Source organism: Biomphalaria glabrata, chromosome 3 (assembly GCF_947242115.1).
Source record: "Biomphalaria glabrata chromosome 3, xgBioGlab47.1, whole genome shotgun sequence".
NCBI lineage: Eukaryota > Metazoa > Mollusca > Gastropoda > Planorbidae > Biomphalaria > Biomphalaria glabrata.
In genome coordinates, this window is record NC_074713.1 from 8,310,791 (window position 1) to 8,327,892 (window position 17,102).

The window sequence follows — 17,102 nt, forward strand, 5'->3', positions numbered from 1 at the left end:
TCTTTGATCGTTGGCCTTCTAAACAAATGAGCTCTACATCGTCAGCTCAATAGAACATTAATTTCAAAGGGAAATAACTTTTTTTTGTACTTCTAACTTTGACGAGTGCTGACCCTTTGATTTGTTTTTCTACAGGAAATACTGACTATGTTTTTCTTCATGTGGACGACTCCTTTACAAATTTTATTATCAGTAATTCTGCTGTATTTGACAATAGGTATGTTACCAGTGAGTCTGACCCTAACCCTAACACTAGATATAATGCCAGTAGTAATATTGTTTGTGCTCCCCTAGCTCGATATGGTAACAGTCAATCGTTTGATTTTTTGTAAGAGAAAAACAATCATGTTTTTATAGTAGGTAAAATATGCATAATTTTTTTTATCGGGATAATTAGTAGATCTAACTGGACACTGGAGGCGTGTGTAATTGAGAAACGAGTCCTTGTAATCACAACAAATTTCCGTAAGGATCAAAAAAGCAGTCTTAGTCTTAGTCTTAGTCTTAGTCTTAGTCTTAATTGTCATTGCTACAAATCCCAATAAGTAGTGCAATGCACATTTCTTACCAAAGGGGACATAATTTACTAAATAGTATAGTTTCTAGGATAACAGGAAAATGTTGACTTTTGTAAATATTTTAGTTTATTCTAATTTAACTAATTAGATTAAATGTCTAAAGTTTAAAAAAGCAATAATATTTGATTATTTAACATACCTTGTTAGTCTCATTTAAAAAAAAAATAAGGTGAGTTTTTATTTTTAATTCTATCATTTCTCAATTATTTATTTCATCAAAGCTTATTAAATGGCAATAACGTATATTTATAGCTACATCTATGTATCTAAAACTGTAAGATTCATTTCCGTTTACCAACATCAAACTTAAATAAATAATTAACACTAATTTATTAATTAACTAGTTAATGTTAATCTTTTGATTGATTCCTATTTTGTTAAAAACAATGAATACTTGTGCAAAGTTTCAACTTGATCCGAGATAGGAAGTAGGAGAAATAACGTGTACACAATTCGTACCGGACAGACAGATGGAGTTGTTATATAATAAAAAGACCATCAACTTCTATGTGTTTAGGTACACACTGTTTCAAGTTACACTTGTCTACAGTAGACTCATATTTAAAGTTAGTTCATCTGTTTTATTTGTTTAAAAATTCATTAGCTAGGTAAGAAATACAAATTTGACCGGAAACTAACAGCCAACAATTTGCATTCTAGTTTGACAATATCTGAGTCTACTTTTCAACATGCCCCAATAAAAAAACTTTCCCCATTCTCAATGTTTTACCAATAGATTGGTTATATATTAGTTATTGAATATCTACAACGAAAGATTCATTTCTCTAATAAATCTCTAATAATATGTGACAAAAGGTCCTTCAGTCTTGGTTGGTGTGGGCTTGCTGATACTTCTAGTACCTGTCAACACTTGGATTGGAAGTAAACAGAAGTTGATCCAGGAATCGATGTTGGCCATCAAAGACAGTCGAATAAAACTAGTCAACGAAATCCTTAACGGAATGAAGGTAAACAAAAACACACAAATATATTTTTTCCCTTAGTGCCAGCATAGAACGGGTTGCCTGAATCAACCAGGAAAACCAATGACTTAGTAGAGTCTCTAACGAGTAGATAGACACATCGATCCGTAGGACTTAGTATCTTCGTATTTGATGGAATTTAAAGTTATCTAGTCTATATTATACAATCCACTTGCACTCAGTTATCCACTTTGAAAGGGTACAGCCTCACCCAGCCCCACAACCAACATCTTGTGAAATGACAAATATTTCACTGACCTAGGTTTATGGAAGTAATAAAAGTATAAGCCAAAGTTTTTATGGCACATGTTTCAGTTTAGTTCTGCCACTCATATTTACTAGCGATTGCTAGCTGCTTGTTAGTTGCTTTACTTAATCAAAACTTTAGTTAATTACCTGTTTCAGTGGTCGTTTCACTGCCAGTTAGACTACTATTATTGTTAGAATTAAATAATAATAATAACAATAACAATAACAATAATCTATCTCACAAAAAAAATATAGCAGAACTGAAAGTAAAAAACGAACAAAACGATCGCGACATGTCCCGAGCACAAACCACGTGACCAGGCAGCCATCCATAGTGCGCGTTATGAGTACATGAAATAGTCAAAATATTTTTTTCGGTTGGTAGAGGGGGAGGGAGGGGTGGAGAATGTATACTCTATAATACTATATTAAAGTATAATGAAAAAGAAATGAAAAAGAAACAATGTTTGTTATAAAAAATATAGTTCCATAAATTATAGACAGAACTTCGCTTACCCTAAGCGCGGGTTTTCGGGAAATTAGTCAACAATACTCAAACCATTTTTTTTACTTTGAATGGTTGCTATATCATAATGAAGTAATCATCCTTTACTGCAGAGCGTACTGCGGTATTAAAAGAAGTATATACCTTTTATGTTTCTTTTTTTTAAACGACAGGTTCTCAAGTTATATGCATGGGAGACTCAGTTTAAGAACAAAGTAGAGGCCATACGGAACAAAGAAGTGGTTCAGTTGTATAAAATTGCCTTGCTGTATGTCCTGTCTGGTCTGTGCTGGGGTGTGGCCCCTTACGTGGTAAATGTCAATAATATTAGAACAACAATGTATATCCAAAGATGTGCTTTAGAGGCACAGAATGTTGAGTTGTTTAAGACCTAATTAATTTTTACGAGCATTTTGATTTGTTATAGTAAAGAGAATTAGTTATCTGGAATGAGTTGTTTTAGAACTAATTATTCATGTGGGGATATTGATTTTTTTTTATAGTAAAGAGAATTATTTATGTGTAATTAGTTGTTTTATAATATATTGGGGATATTGATTTGTTATAGTAAAGAGACTTATTTATGTGTATTGAGCTGGCTTAGAACTAATTATTCATGTGGGAAATATTGATTTGTTAAATTAACTTAAATATGAGTCAAAACACACACACACCATATGTTTACTTGGCCAGGTTGGTATGCTGACGTTTGCTACGTATGTATTAAGTGACAGAACCAATGTTCTGGACCCGCAGAAGGCATTCGTGTCACTGGCACTCTTCAACTTGCTGAGAGTACCTTTAAATTATGTCTCAACCATCATCATTTATACTGTGCAGGTACAGCGTTGAATGCACTTGTTCATACCATCTTTCTTTATTTAGATACACTGAAAGCTTCACACCAGGTTTAAAAGTTGTCGTCTAGATCAGCTGAAAAAGTTTATTTGAACACATTTTAATAATTATTTTATTTTAAGCCAAAGGCTCTGCCTCATTCGTTTCTAATGTTGTACAAAATTTAAAAAAAAAAAAAAGAATTTTTAGACAAGCTAAATTTAACTAAACTTTACGTAACAACATTAAAACTTTACATGAAGCTTATATGACCTTAGAGCAAATAGCCATTCCCAATTTAGAAGATGATGTCATAACTGCTACTATTTTTTTTTATTCTAGATATTTGTATCTATCAAACGTATTAATAAATTTTTAACCAGACCTGACCTTGATGAAACCAACACTACATGGGATCCCAATGCATGTAAGTTTAGTCATAAATAAACCGAAATTATTATTATTATTATTATGTTAAAAAACGAACTAATATTAATTCCTCTGACACTACTATGGTCGAGCTTCGCAAAAAGTTCCCATTTTAGACCTTGCCATCTATAGAGCAGATGATGTTAAGGTCATCTGTTAACGGAGGATGTCATGTGGCCAGCCTAATGACCAATTACCTTTACTTTCCCCAACTAAAGTCAGGCACTCTTTATAGTTGGGTGAACTCAGGAGCCCTAAGAAATCCCGAAATTCAAAGCTCCAGTCTTCACCAAGATTCAAACCCAGGAACCCAGGTTCGGAAAAGAAGCCTTTAACCACTCACAAAATTCATTGTAGTCCCTTTTACAGTGTCCACTGAGAAATTATTATCAATATCATTACTATTGTGAAGCAAGTCTCTGCGCTCATGTGGCTGAGTCATATCTCTTTTGTGGACATGTGCAGGGAAGGGGTAACTGTGATTATCTTTCCGTGCTGCATTTAGGCGCTCAACCAACGGACACCTCAGCTGCTATACTATTGAAAATAGATATACTAAAGGTTAGGGCGTCTATCATACTGGAAGTTAGGGCGTCTGTCATACTAGAAGTCAGGGCGTCTGTCATACTAGAAGTTAGGGCGTCTGTCATATTAGAAGTTAGGGCGTCTGTCATATTAGAAGTTAGGGCGTCTGTCATATTAGAAGTTAGGGCGTCTGTCATATTAGAAGTTAGGGCGTCTGTCATATTAGAAGTTAGGGCGTCTGTCATATTAGAAGTTAGGGCGTCTGTCATACTAGAAGTTAGGGCGTCTGTCATATTAGAAGTTAGGGCGTCTGTCATATTAGAAGTTAGGGCGTCTGTCATACTAGAAGTTAGGGCGTCTGTCATATTAGAAGTTAGGGCGTTTGTCATATTATAAGTTAGGGTGTCTGTCATACTAGAAGTTAGGGCGTCTGTCATATTAGAAGTTAGGGCGTCTGTCATATTAGAAGTTAGGTCGTCTGTCATATTAGAAGTTAGGTCGTCTGTCATACTAGAAGTTAGGGCGTCTGTCATATTAGAAGTTAGGTCGTCTGTCATATTAGAAGTTAGGGCGTCTGTCATATTAGAAGTTAGGGCGTCTGTCATATTAGAAGTTAGGGCGTCTGTCATATTAGAAGTTAGGGCGTCTGTCATATTAGAAGTTAGGGCGTCTGTCATATTAGAAGTTAGGGCGTCTGTCATACTAGAAGTTAGGGCGTCTGTCATATTAGAAGTTAGGGCGTCTGTCATATTATAAGTTAGGGTGTCTGTCATACTAGAAGTTAGGGCGTCTGTCATATTAGAAGTTAGGGCGTCTGTCATATTAGAAGTTAGGTCGTCTGTCATATTAGAAGTTAGGTCGTCTGTCATACTAGAAGTTAGGGCGTCTGTCATATTAGAAGTTAGGTCGTCTGTCATATTAGAAGTTAGGGCGTCTGTCATATTAGAAGTTAGGGCGTCTGTCATATTAGAAGTTAGGGCGTCTGTCATATTAGAAGTTAGGGCGTCTGTCATATTAGAAGTTAGGGCGTCTGTCATATTAGAAGTTAGGGCGTCTGTCATATTAGAAGTTTGGGCGTCTGTCATATTAGAAGTTAGGGCGTCTGTCATATTAGAAGTTAGGGCATCTGTCATACTAAAAGTTAGGGCATCTGTCATACTAAAAGTTAAGGCATCTGTCATACTAGAAGTCTGGTAAACCATTAAGTAGTCGAACAGTTTCTGTCACTCTGTCTCAAATCCCATATAAATCTTGTGGTCTATTGTATTTTTGCCATTCTTTGACTAATTTCTACCGGAATTTCAATCTATAATCACGTTGAGAAGCACATAGTGAGCCAAACAAATATATTATACATAAGTTTTCAAGTTTAAGGTAGCCATCTTGGAAACTCCTAATAAAATGAAAATTATTAACTGGTGAAAGAGTAAATCATTCTGATCGAGTTTTTTTTTAAATTAATAATTTGATAATTATCACCTTGGCGATATTCCAAAATCAGATCTATCTTTCTAGTGAATGCTGTTGTGATCAGGTCTGGACGATTCACTTGGGACAGAGAGTACGGCATAACTCTGAAAAAGTAAGTAGGTCAAGTCAGAATGCAGCGTCACTTTCCTTATAAATGAATATCCAAAGCTGTACACGTATTACTGTGGGTTTTGGAGACATACCGTGTACACAATTTTTATCAGACAGACAGACAAACAGATAGACAGATAGACAGAGTGAGTTGTTATAAGCTTTGTAAAAATTTGCATATACCCTTTAAAAATCAACACTTCCTATATATTTTATCCTCCGAGCATTAATAGCTATCTGCCACAGTCCATAGATGGGCATCTCCACCAGGCAAGCCAGATCTAGGTCTCAGGTCATTCAGTTCATCGCATTAAGAAATCTCTATCTACAATCTTCCAGATACTTAGTGATTGAGTGTAAACAATTACCAGATGTTGTCAACATAAACTTTCACCTTCCGAAAGAAACTCTCGCTGAGAAAACAAATTAACTGTTTCTTAAACAAACAAAGCTTAAATCAAGGACACCATCTTGTAAACATATATACAAATGACATAAACACGAACAGTAAATTAAATCTAGAAAACCCAGATTAACCCAGATTACACTCCCAGCACGAGACGCCAGATGCACGTCTGCTCTTCTTTCCCTTCGTCCAATGCCCTTGACCTTTCTTTGTCCTACTTAAATTTAATGTGTGCTCATTATCTCAATGTATTGCTTTAAAAAAATAAATAAATAAATAAATAAAAAATGTATACGAGTGAAATGGATCAATTATTTTGAATCAATCATTTAATTAATTACTAATAGATCTAGAGTTGTAGTCTAACAATAATAAATTGGTGCGAGTGGAAATATTGTTCTATTTTTGTTTAGCGCAACTTTTATGCTTATAGCATGCTCAGTGGTCTATGGTCCAATCACTTTTGTGGATCAGTTGGGAGAAGAGGGTATCTGGGAGAAGGCTTCCATGCTGCCTTTTAAACAGCTTTAAAAAACGTGGATGAGTCTGAATTCGAACCAATGATCTATTTTTATTTAAACACTTGAGGGTGGGGGGAAAATGAGTGTTTTTTACATTAACTATTAAATATTACGCAAAATGCATGGGCCCCGAAAGAGGTCAAGCTTCACCAGGGCCCCCAAATGATGGCAAATTCCTAGCTACGCCACTGGCAAAGAGTTTACTACAATACTCTTTTTTTTTTTTTTATTGTTGTTGATTGGCGTATTTATGTACTTTGAGGCATCATTTTCATGTCGAACAGCATCAACTTAACGATCACGCCTGGTCAGTTAACCGCAATAGTCGGCCCTGTAGGTGCTGGCAAATCTTCACTTATCTTCGCGATTCTGGGCGAAATGGAAAAACTCAAAGGAGAGGTTATCGTGAAGGTAAGAAATGATTGAACCCAAAGAGAATTTAACGTAGCTATTTTTTTTTTAATTAAATTTCGGACGCCAAGTTTTTTTAATACAATACATCTATTCTTAACATATGCATACTAATTGACCGTATCTACTCACTAGTTGATCCTCGTATGTCAATAATAAAAAAAAAAAATGGAAGGCGGGAGTTTAAAAAAAAACTGTAAACGTAAAAGATGTACACATTGAAGGTTACACCAGCGGCGTAGCTAGGGTGGGGTGAGGGGGGAATCAGAAAATCCCCCCGGGCCCTCACTTGAGGTGGGGCCCAAATGAGTGTGCTTTGCTTTACATTAAAAATTAAATATGACGCAAAATGCAGTGGCCCCCAAAGAGGTCAAGCCCCTCGGGCCCCTAAACGATAAAAAATTCCTAGCTACGCCCCTGGATGACATTCTACGCACCGTAAGATCTGCCCTCCCCCCCCCCCCGCCCCCTCTTACATATTTTTTTCCCACTGTTCCACGGCGCAAGTGAAATGAACTAATGATGAGGAAGAACGACAGATTCGTTTTAGTCTCAACATCACGTGATTCTGTGTCCTGCCAGGGGTCCCCAGCCTACGTCTCCCAGCAGGCCTGGATCCAAAACGCCACAGTCCGAGACAACATTCTGTTTGGGAAGAAGTACAACAAACGGAGATACGATCTGGTGGTGAAAGCCTGCGAGTTAGAGCGAGACTTTCAGATTCTGGAGGCTGGAGATCAAACAGAGATTGGTGAGAAGGTAACTGTGTGTCGGCGTGCGTGCATGTCTGCGTTTAGCCGAATGTGTCTGTGTGTGTATAAGCCGAGTGTGTCTGTGTGTGTATAAGCCGAGTGTGTCTGTGTGTGTATAAGCCGAGTGTGTCTGTGTGTGTATAAGCCGAGTGTGTCTGTATATTTGATTTAAATGAGTTTTGCGTTTGTTTTTCTGTCTACATCACTAGCTAACAACTTACAATCTCTCAACACAATGATGGGCAGAGTATGATAGGCATACAATGATAGACACAATATGATAAGCATACTATGTATAAATGATATACTTTGATAATCATACAATCAGAGGGACACTTTGATAGTCAGACTATGTTAGGCATTCAATGATAGGCGAGCTATGATAGGCTTACTATGATAGGTATGCTACGACATGCATACTTCGATAAGCATAACATGATAGGCACAGTATGATAGACATGCTATGATCGACACAGTGTTATAAGCATACTAAATTATAGGAATACTATGAAAAGCATACTACGATAGGCATACTATTATAGCCCTACTCTGAAATGCATATTATAATAGACACTCTATGATGATAGGCCCGATAGGATAAGAACACTATGATAGGAATACATTGATAGACACACTATTATAGGTATACTATGATTACTATGATATGCCTGCTCTGAAATGCATATTATGATAGGCAATGATAGGACTAAAATGATATGCAAACAGTGATAGGCACACTAGGATAGGCATTTTAGGAAATGCATGCGATGAAATGCTGACTATGGCTTGTATTTGCAGGGCATAAACTTGAGTGGTGGTCAGAAACAAAGGATCAACTTGGCCAGAGCCGTGTACAGTGACTCAGACCTTTATCTCTTTGACGACCCACTCAGTGCAGTGGACGCTCACGTTGGTAAAGCCATATTTAAAAATATCATGAGCCAGAAAGGACTACTAGCTAAAAAAGTAAATGGTCATTCTTTTGCTCCAATTTCTAGCCCTTTCAAATTGACTTTTTATTGTATTTTATTGTATTTCATGTAAAGATATTGTTAAACGAATTTCCCACAGGATAATAAAAATATCATTGTTAATTAATTAATTAAATTCCTGTTCCTCGTCACTAATTACTAGGCCTATAGGAGATTTTTTTTTAAATTGATAAACTAAACAAAGTCAAGGACGCTTAATTGAATGTCGTCAACCAAATAGATGCTGCAAACAGAAGAGCTTAGAGCTTAGATTCAGCAGGGCTAAAAAGTGCAAAAAAAATAAATAATCCTAGCTTCCTTTATTCTTTACACCGGATACACCAATAAGACTTCTATTTATGGCTTTGCCTCTATGTATGAAACTCGCCAACGTCTTGATCTTCACAAAACTTACGTGACGTAACAATTTATTTCACCTCGCTGATGTCTCTCAATAAAATAATTGTCCTTGTTCTTCCCGACAGACACGTGTCCTGGTGACCCATGGTGTCCACTGGCTGCCCCAGGTCAACAAGATAGTTGTCATGTCTAAAGGCACCATCTCAGAACAGGGCACCTACGAGCAGCTGCTGTCCCACAACGGCGCTTTTGCTCAGTTCCTGGAGATGTATCTGGCTGACACGAAGTGCCCGGATGAAAGTGACAATGATATTGAACGTAAACTGACCTATATATTACACTTCTTCCATAGTTTTTACTAAGTAGGCTTATATATAAATCTAGATGTAGAAGAGTGTAAAAGTTTCTTTTTTTTTAAACTGGTCACTTTTGGGTTTATTTCACACTTTTTAGGGAGGTTTTTTTTTTTTAAATTGTACTTAGCTGGGTGCTGAAGATAGGCTATTAACTCTTTCTCTCCGTAATTATTTTCCATGTTTCGATGGAATTATTCATTTCGTTCATTTGTGTTTCACTCTCTTTTAGGATTAAACTTCAATAACTTTTTGTATGTAATCAGGAAATGTTTTAAATATGCTTTGTTTCAAAAAAAAAGAGAGAAACAAGTTAAGACTGCAAGTGTAAAGAACTATTGGCTCCCTTATTGCGGATTTTCATGACAGCTTTCTTATTCGAACCAATGTCCAGAATTCTATATTAGAAGATATTGCTGCCAACTAAAGAATAAGTTCTACAAGGGAAAGAGATTAGAAGTCAGATTGACGGTGCTAAATGTTGAGCGATTACCTTCTATATTATAATTTTAAGCCTCTGGCTAAGCTTAACAAAACTTTCAACTTTCCGTATTCCACATTTAGCAACTAACTAGCAATTTCTAGATACCCGTCATAAATGCAATTGACTTAACTTACTTGACATTTCGTCAAATATACTATTAAGGCTATATTTTTTAAAAAATATAAATACTTATTATCTTAAGACCGGATATATGAAATATCCATATGTACTTCTTTGCATTATATGAAAACCAATTGACTTAACCAACTTTACATAACTCAAATAAGCTATTATGACTAGATCTCTTTATATGTAATTGCGTATCTATCAAACTAGCATTATGTACAGTTATTTAGTATAGACATACATTTATTTAAATGGCTCGATAATGACTTGACACTAAATATAAATAATTTTTTTTTTAAACTTCCCAACCATCAGTAAATGGTGTGAAGAAAGCCATGAAATCTGTGGTAGACAGAATCACGTCAGACAAATCAGGAGATGAAATGAACTATTTTACAGACGATGATAGACCCAACAAGCGTCTAAACAGGTAAAGTATTGAAAGAGACAGGCCAGACCTTAATAGTTGTTACCAACAATGCCTTAGCGGAAGTCAAAACTAGTCACGTGTCTCTCGTTATTATGGGGATAATTTCTGAAACTGTTGCAGAGATCTCTACAGCTCATGCCAGTAGCCCACCAATCACGGCTGCTCGTGGGGGTCAATGTCAAGGGCACGGAACTTAGGTCATGGGAAAAGAGAAAAAGCCATCAGCTATTTGCAGATTGTTTTTTTTTGGAGGTGTGTGTGGTGAGGGATTCTACGGCGTCGGCGAGAAGACGTTAGCGATTGGTTGATGGCTATGCAATGTGAGTGATACAAGATAAGCGGCAATGTGGTAAGCTGTCTTGGGTAGAGCAGACGACTCCAGAATGCCAGAGTGAAAGACGTGTTTTTGTAGTGAGTTAGATTGTATTTAAAATACCATTTAATATTATTATTAAAGTCTACTACATTTATCGAATTCCATCTCGAGTTGAATTTGTCTATATTACTATTAAAGTTTTATTTAGTTTTGTTCACAAAGAATTTACTCAACTTATTTCAAGTTTTACAAGTTAAAATATGTAATACGCCTACAGCAGTTCGGTTGTCTACCAGCAGTTTGGAGGTACAAGTCAACGAGCGTTAACAAACAGGGGGGAGCACTGAGTGTCAAAATCGTCCTGCCCCACAAACTAGGTGTCATATAAAGGACAAACTACGTGTCATATAAAGGACAAACTACGTGTCATATAAAGGACAAACTACGTGTCTTATGAAGGGCAATCTACGTGTCATATGAAGGTCAAACTACGTGTCATATGAAGGTCAAACTACGTGTCATATGAAGGGCAAACTACGTGTCATATAAAGGACAAACTACGTGTCATATAAAGGACAAACTACGTGTCTTATGAAGGGCAATCTACGTGTCATATGAAGGTCAAACTACGTGTCATATGAAGGTCAAACTACGTGTCATATGAAGGGCAAACTACGTGTCATATAAAGGACAAACTACGTGTCATATGAATGACAAACTACGTGACATATGAAGGACAAACTACGTGTCATATAAAGGGCAATCTACGTGTCATATGAAGGACAAACTACGTGTCATAAGAAGGGCATCCATTTACCTGTCTTCATAACATGTCAACTTTGATACTGCTTCAAAAGCAAACTCGTGAGCTTATGGAACCCTCTGCATTTAGTTTTTGCCTGGACACGTCATCCTTGTGTCCATTTCGGTAACTGTAGAATTATAGATTACTCTATGCTTCATAAAATAGGGAAATTTATACGTTCAGGGTCTCTTTCTAAATAAATCCGAGTATGCTCACACTAGCGTGGATTCCATAAGACTATAAAAAAATATAGGCTTTTTATTGTTTATTCATCACTTAGTGGATAGAGACTCAAGTTCACTAGAATCTCGCTCCAGGGGTTTAGGCTTTTACAGTATTACGGAAAATGTTTTGACTTAGAGTTTCTGTCAAAGATCGTCCATGAAAGGCAAGGGTTAATGACGAGCCCCGTAACGTCTTGTTAAACGTTACTTTCATTGCAAATTTTGTGTCACCGGCCCATTATGTGCCGGTCCACCCCGCTTTTGCGTCAATACCCATATGATAAGTTCGCCCCTGGGTCCATGGTATTCATATGCATATCCCCCCCCCCACAATAAGTATTTATTTCTGGAGTACCCCTTTGCATTTCAAGATATTCAGAACCCCCCTGAGTCCACCAAACTCTAATGGGTACCTGACGGTAGTTGGGGAGAAGTTCAGACAGTTGGTCGTTATGCTGGCCACTTGACACGCTCGGTAACAGATGACCCCTTTACATCACCTGGAAAAGGATACTTTACTTATTTTTTAACCCCTTCCCAGTTATTATCATTATTACTAAATTTCAGACAACGGTCCAGTACTTCAATAAGTCAACCAATCCACATTCACGAATCCATTGATTTGTCCTCGACCTTGGCCGGCATTGAGAAGAGTGTACATCCGGTTGGCGGGAAACTGATTCTGGAGGAAAAGCTGGAGACCGGAAAGGTTAAAACATGACATGACATAGCAATGATTAATGCCTTTCAAAAATATGCCATCTGTGTTCACTGTAAGAATAGATATCAGACTTGAAACTGACTAGATCATACATATCATGTGTATCATATTAATTGAAGAGAGATAGAGCTCTGTGTAACAGATACAGTCATGAAAGTTATGTTTGCTGGTTCTTGAGTAGATATTACTTAAAAGTTACTTTAAAAATTGTGAATTTAGAAATTTAGCTTTGGAAAACCAACTGACCTATACACTTCAAACTGGCAATTTCTTATCTTTAGTAAAATAACTGTAAATGAAAGGGACCACTGTAAATAGACCTGAGTTAGCTGATGCTATTTGATTGACAATTTTGAACAGGTGAAAAGAGAAGTCTATATGGACTACGGCCGTGCGGCTGGACTCTGGGCAATGGCTGGAGCATTCTTAGCCTATGCAGCCAATCAAGGTGACTTTTTATTTTCATTTAAAAACATATTATTATTGATTAATTTCGGCATACTATAGTTTAAGTTTTACAAGTTGGCATTTCGGTATTCAATAATGAACAAGACATTATGAGATTTAAAAAAAAAATCTAGTCTGCTTAATATTTATGCTGTGAAGTCATTTCAAAGTCTGTAGGACCATTATGGCACCAGAAGTGTTAGTCATCGCCTCCCCTCCCTCTGTTTTATCTTTGAGATCCTTCTTATCAGTTTGAGAACCAGTCATTCTTTCAAGGTTTTGCTTTCTAATCTCCCGCCTTTGTTTCTTCCTGGTGTTGTACGTTGCAGGAAGATGAGTCCTGGGAATCTTGTGATAGGAAACTACGTTATGTGTTCACGTAAAAACAAGCTTAGTACTATGACGGAATTGATAATTTCTTGACAATTTTTTTTTTGAAACTTCTAGGATTTTTTGTTTGGTCAAGTTTCTTTTTGACGGGCTGGACCCAAGACGCACTTCTGCTGAACGAGTCTACACGCATTACGCAGGAAGGGAAGGAGCGCACTGATTATTACATCTTGGTGTATTCTCTATTCTTTGGATCAACTCAAGGTCAGGAGGAGCTTAGCTTACCCTGCGTCAATGTAAAGTCGTACTTATAGTGGCAGTAATCAAGGGAGAGAACTGTGGTGTAAAAAGAAAAATTGGTAACCACATAAGAAATTCAGGGGTTTAATACAGAATTCTTAACCATTTGAGAACCTTGTAAGTTGTGTGTACGAGCCCATGGGCGGAGCCATTTCCTGAGAAGGCAACACTGGATAAAATATCACTTGAACTGGAAATATTCAAATATCTAATGATCTGTCTTTTATCATATATTCAATACTAGACGTGTTCCTAAAGACCCGTAAACAATGCATAATACACGATAAACAAACATGATTTCTAATCTATGACCTTTTCTATGCACAGTTCAACTAGATATAAAACAATCATACAATTGAATTGATATACTTAGGTACAATTGAGGCAACGATTAGTAGTATTGAGTATTCTTTATTCATTTATTATTCTTTAGTGATAGTGCTTAAAACTTAACATTAATTATATATAATTTCATATATATATAAGAATGGCCATGTATTTTTCTATAGCAATTCAATCCCCAATGTGTAATTAAAGAGCCAATCCTTGATAAACAGCTGCAGTCACAGGTTGGTCATTTGTAATCACCAGGCGCCGTTGCATTTTCACCCTTCTTTCTACAACTGTTGTGTATGGCATCTGCAATCAGGGACCCTTCCTTTATACTCGCTCTCCATGTGGTTCTATCCAGTGCCACTTTTTCAAAGCTGTTAGTGTCGATTTTGAAGCGCTTCAAGTCGCGTTTGAATACATCCGTATACCGTAAAAGTAGTCGACCAGCGGCTCTCATGCCTTCTGTTCGATCACCACGTCTATTGTCTACTATATAACTGAGATAACAAACTTTGCTCTATCGGCTCATTCTATTGTTGTCTTTTTTTCTCTAATTTCAGTTATTGCCTTTTATGTATTCAACTATCTCTTCTGGTACCGTTTGGTCCGAGCTGCTGACCGACTCCACCATCTGCTACTGGACCGGCTATTCCATGCTCCAATGTCTTTCTTTGACCAGACGCCCATGGGTCGAATTCTGAACAGGTAGGTAAACTCTCTGGATACCTAGGAATACATTGAAATGGTAGCTGGCAGAACTGGCAGGTAGAAATAATTTTAAAACTAGAGCTAAGTCTCTGCTTGAACTAAAAATAATTTTAATTAAGACTAGAGCTAAGTCTCTGCTTGAACTAGACGTCTATATCTAAATCTAGACTTTTTACAATGTTGAAAATAAATAACTTACACACAAGTTTGATTTTGTTTTCTTTGATTTGCATCACGTGACTATGGACGTGAGAGCTGCACACTCTTTCATCATTGTCCTCTCAATATTACCAAATATTAGATGAGACAATAAGAGGAGATGTCGTCATGTCTGCCTATGATAAAAATAGAACGATGGCAAGGAATCTATAGCGCCTTCTGATTGGTGCAAAGTCTGGGGCATATTGGGAATTATGTTGTTGTTAGATTGTAAAATCTGGAACTTTTGGCTGAGGAGAATAAACGGAATTAATTCATTGACTGCCATTGTGTGATGTCGTATGTTTGAATGTGTGGACTCCAGGCTGATGGGCACTAAGAAGGAAAAGATAATTGTGCAAGACGTTAGTCTAGTCAACTTGTTGGGCGGAAGCGTCTGTTTCGGGCTTGTATTTATTTCCAGAGGCGTAGCTAGGGTGGGGGAGGAAGGGGGAGAATTTGAAGATCCTCCCCCCAGACCTCATTTTGAGTGGGGCCCACAAATTATTTTTTTACATTAAAAATTAAATATTACTCAAAATGCAGGGGCCCCCCAAAGAGGTCTAGCACCCCCTCCCCCAAGGGCTCCAAAAAACGGTAGAAAATACATAGGTACGCCCCTGTTAATTTCGTTCTAGTTTATTCACCTCTTCGCTCAGTTGGTTATATTCATTATAAATTAAACAAGATTAAGGACGCTAAAATAAAATAATCTTATAAAATACAGACGTTACTTGAAAGTGGAAGATGATTACGTCGTATGCGTAATGCCAACTAGATCGAAATAAAATCTACAAACGGATAAACGATTCTGCAGTGCTTAGAGGAGCACAGTGGCGGACTGGGTGTCAAAATCGGCCCGGGCATTTCTATACAATCTGGCCCACAAATTGTGTATCATATGATGGACATCCTATTCTAGATTTACCTGTCCTCAAAATCATTCTGTTAAGTTTGATAATGTGTCGATAACTGAACGCATGCATACAATAAACTTTTTATCTTTTTAAGAAATATAGTAGGTCTTATGTTGCTTTTCAAGCGCTAAAAGTGTGGGCCCTAAAAGGATGAAGTCACTAGTAGCAGTGTCTACGGATGTAGACTATTACATTATTTCGGAAAATGTGTAAGCTTAAATTAGCATTACACTGTAGAGACTGTTAAAGACTTTTTTAACACGACGCTCAGAGGGCCCCGTTTACAAGAGAATATTATAAAACCTTTAACAATTTAATAAGTTCTATAGTGGCATTCATGAGGCCGTTAAGGTGGTCCTACCGGCCCATTTGGGTACAGGCCCACCGGGCATTTGCCCGAATGCCCATATAGCCAGTCCGTCCTTGGAGGAGCATATTTAAAATCATAGCGTATCAACACTCCCGTTACTTTGTACCCCGGATACACCATAAAACTTTCTATTTATGGATTTACCTACACGTATGAAAATCCCCAATAGCTTTTTGTTTCTGATGCAGCTATTGTAGCTCAAACCTTTTTTTTTCCCATCCAGCTTAAATGTATCTTCTCGTTAGTTCTAATCAGATCACCCCCTCCTCTTTACACACACACACGAACACCCCCCCACACACACACATTGATCGTTAAGTGTTAAAGTAATGGTGTTAGTTCTAACATCCAGCTGATTGAATGCAGGACTTGCTACACACCTCCTTCTACCTCCAGGTTCTCTAAAGACGTGGACACAGTGGACAATACACTCCCTTTGATCCTTCGTGACTTTCTCATGACGTTCTCCATCATCGCCATCACCATCATAGTCATACTGATCGAGACTCCGTTGTTTGCTGCGGTCCTAGTGCCCCTAGTCATTCTCTTTCTTCTCATCCAGGTAAGCCCAACAGTCTCATCTCATAAGGATGACATTTGTTTTGGATGTTCATCTCAATTCCTACTATTGGTTCACACTATTTTCATAGTCTAAACCTCGAGTCATAAATATAAAAAAAAACAATAAATCATTTATTTATTTTAGTCTAAAATTTCACATATAGAAGTAGATCTGGTTAGTTAAATGGACCCCATTCACCAATCGTAAACAAACAACATTTAGCCACGTAATTCTCTATCTCTTCTATACAAATTACGATCTAATTTTTAATACACAATGGCTATTATGTGACAGTTTTTTTCATTCTATTATCAATATTATCACATGACTAAATGTTGTTTGTTTACGATTGGTGAATGAGGACCATTGT

The 17,102-nt window shown here is 37.0% G+C and overlaps 1 protein-coding gene across 1 annotated transcript in view; it reads left to right on the top strand.

Annotated features, from left to right (window-relative positions):
- Nucleotides 1–17,102, top strand: part of LOC106059215 (multidrug resistance-associated protein 1-like) — a 39,598-nt gene that overhangs the window by 11,675 nt on the left and 10,821 nt on the right. Inside the window, exons 12-27 of the mRNA XM_056023274.1 lie at nucleotides 136–217; nucleotides 1,395–1,546; nucleotides 2,489–2,626; nucleotides 3,009–3,155; nucleotides 3,495–3,579; nucleotides 5,622–5,688; nucleotides 6,899–7,025; nucleotides 7,608–7,784; nucleotides 8,576–8,743; nucleotides 9,234–9,426; nucleotides 10,387–10,501; nucleotides 12,414–12,555; nucleotides 12,928–13,015; nucleotides 13,462–13,608; nucleotides 14,538–14,682; nucleotides 16,567–16,732. Coding sequence (XP_055879249.1) covers nucleotides 136–217; nucleotides 1,395–1,546; nucleotides 2,489–2,626; nucleotides 3,009–3,155; nucleotides 3,495–3,579; nucleotides 5,622–5,688; nucleotides 6,899–7,025; nucleotides 7,608–7,784; nucleotides 8,576–8,743; nucleotides 9,234–9,426; nucleotides 10,387–10,501; nucleotides 12,414–12,555; nucleotides 12,928–13,015; nucleotides 13,462–13,608; nucleotides 14,538–14,682; nucleotides 16,567–16,732 — 2,139 coding nt within the window. The remainder of the gene's footprint in view (nucleotides 1–135; nucleotides 218–1,394; nucleotides 1,547–2,488; nucleotides 2,627–3,008; nucleotides 3,156–3,494; nucleotides 3,580–5,621; nucleotides 5,689–6,898; nucleotides 7,026–7,607; nucleotides 7,785–8,575; nucleotides 8,744–9,233; nucleotides 9,427–10,386; nucleotides 10,502–12,413; nucleotides 12,556–12,927; nucleotides 13,016–13,461; nucleotides 13,609–14,537; nucleotides 14,683–16,566; nucleotides 16,733–17,102) is intronic.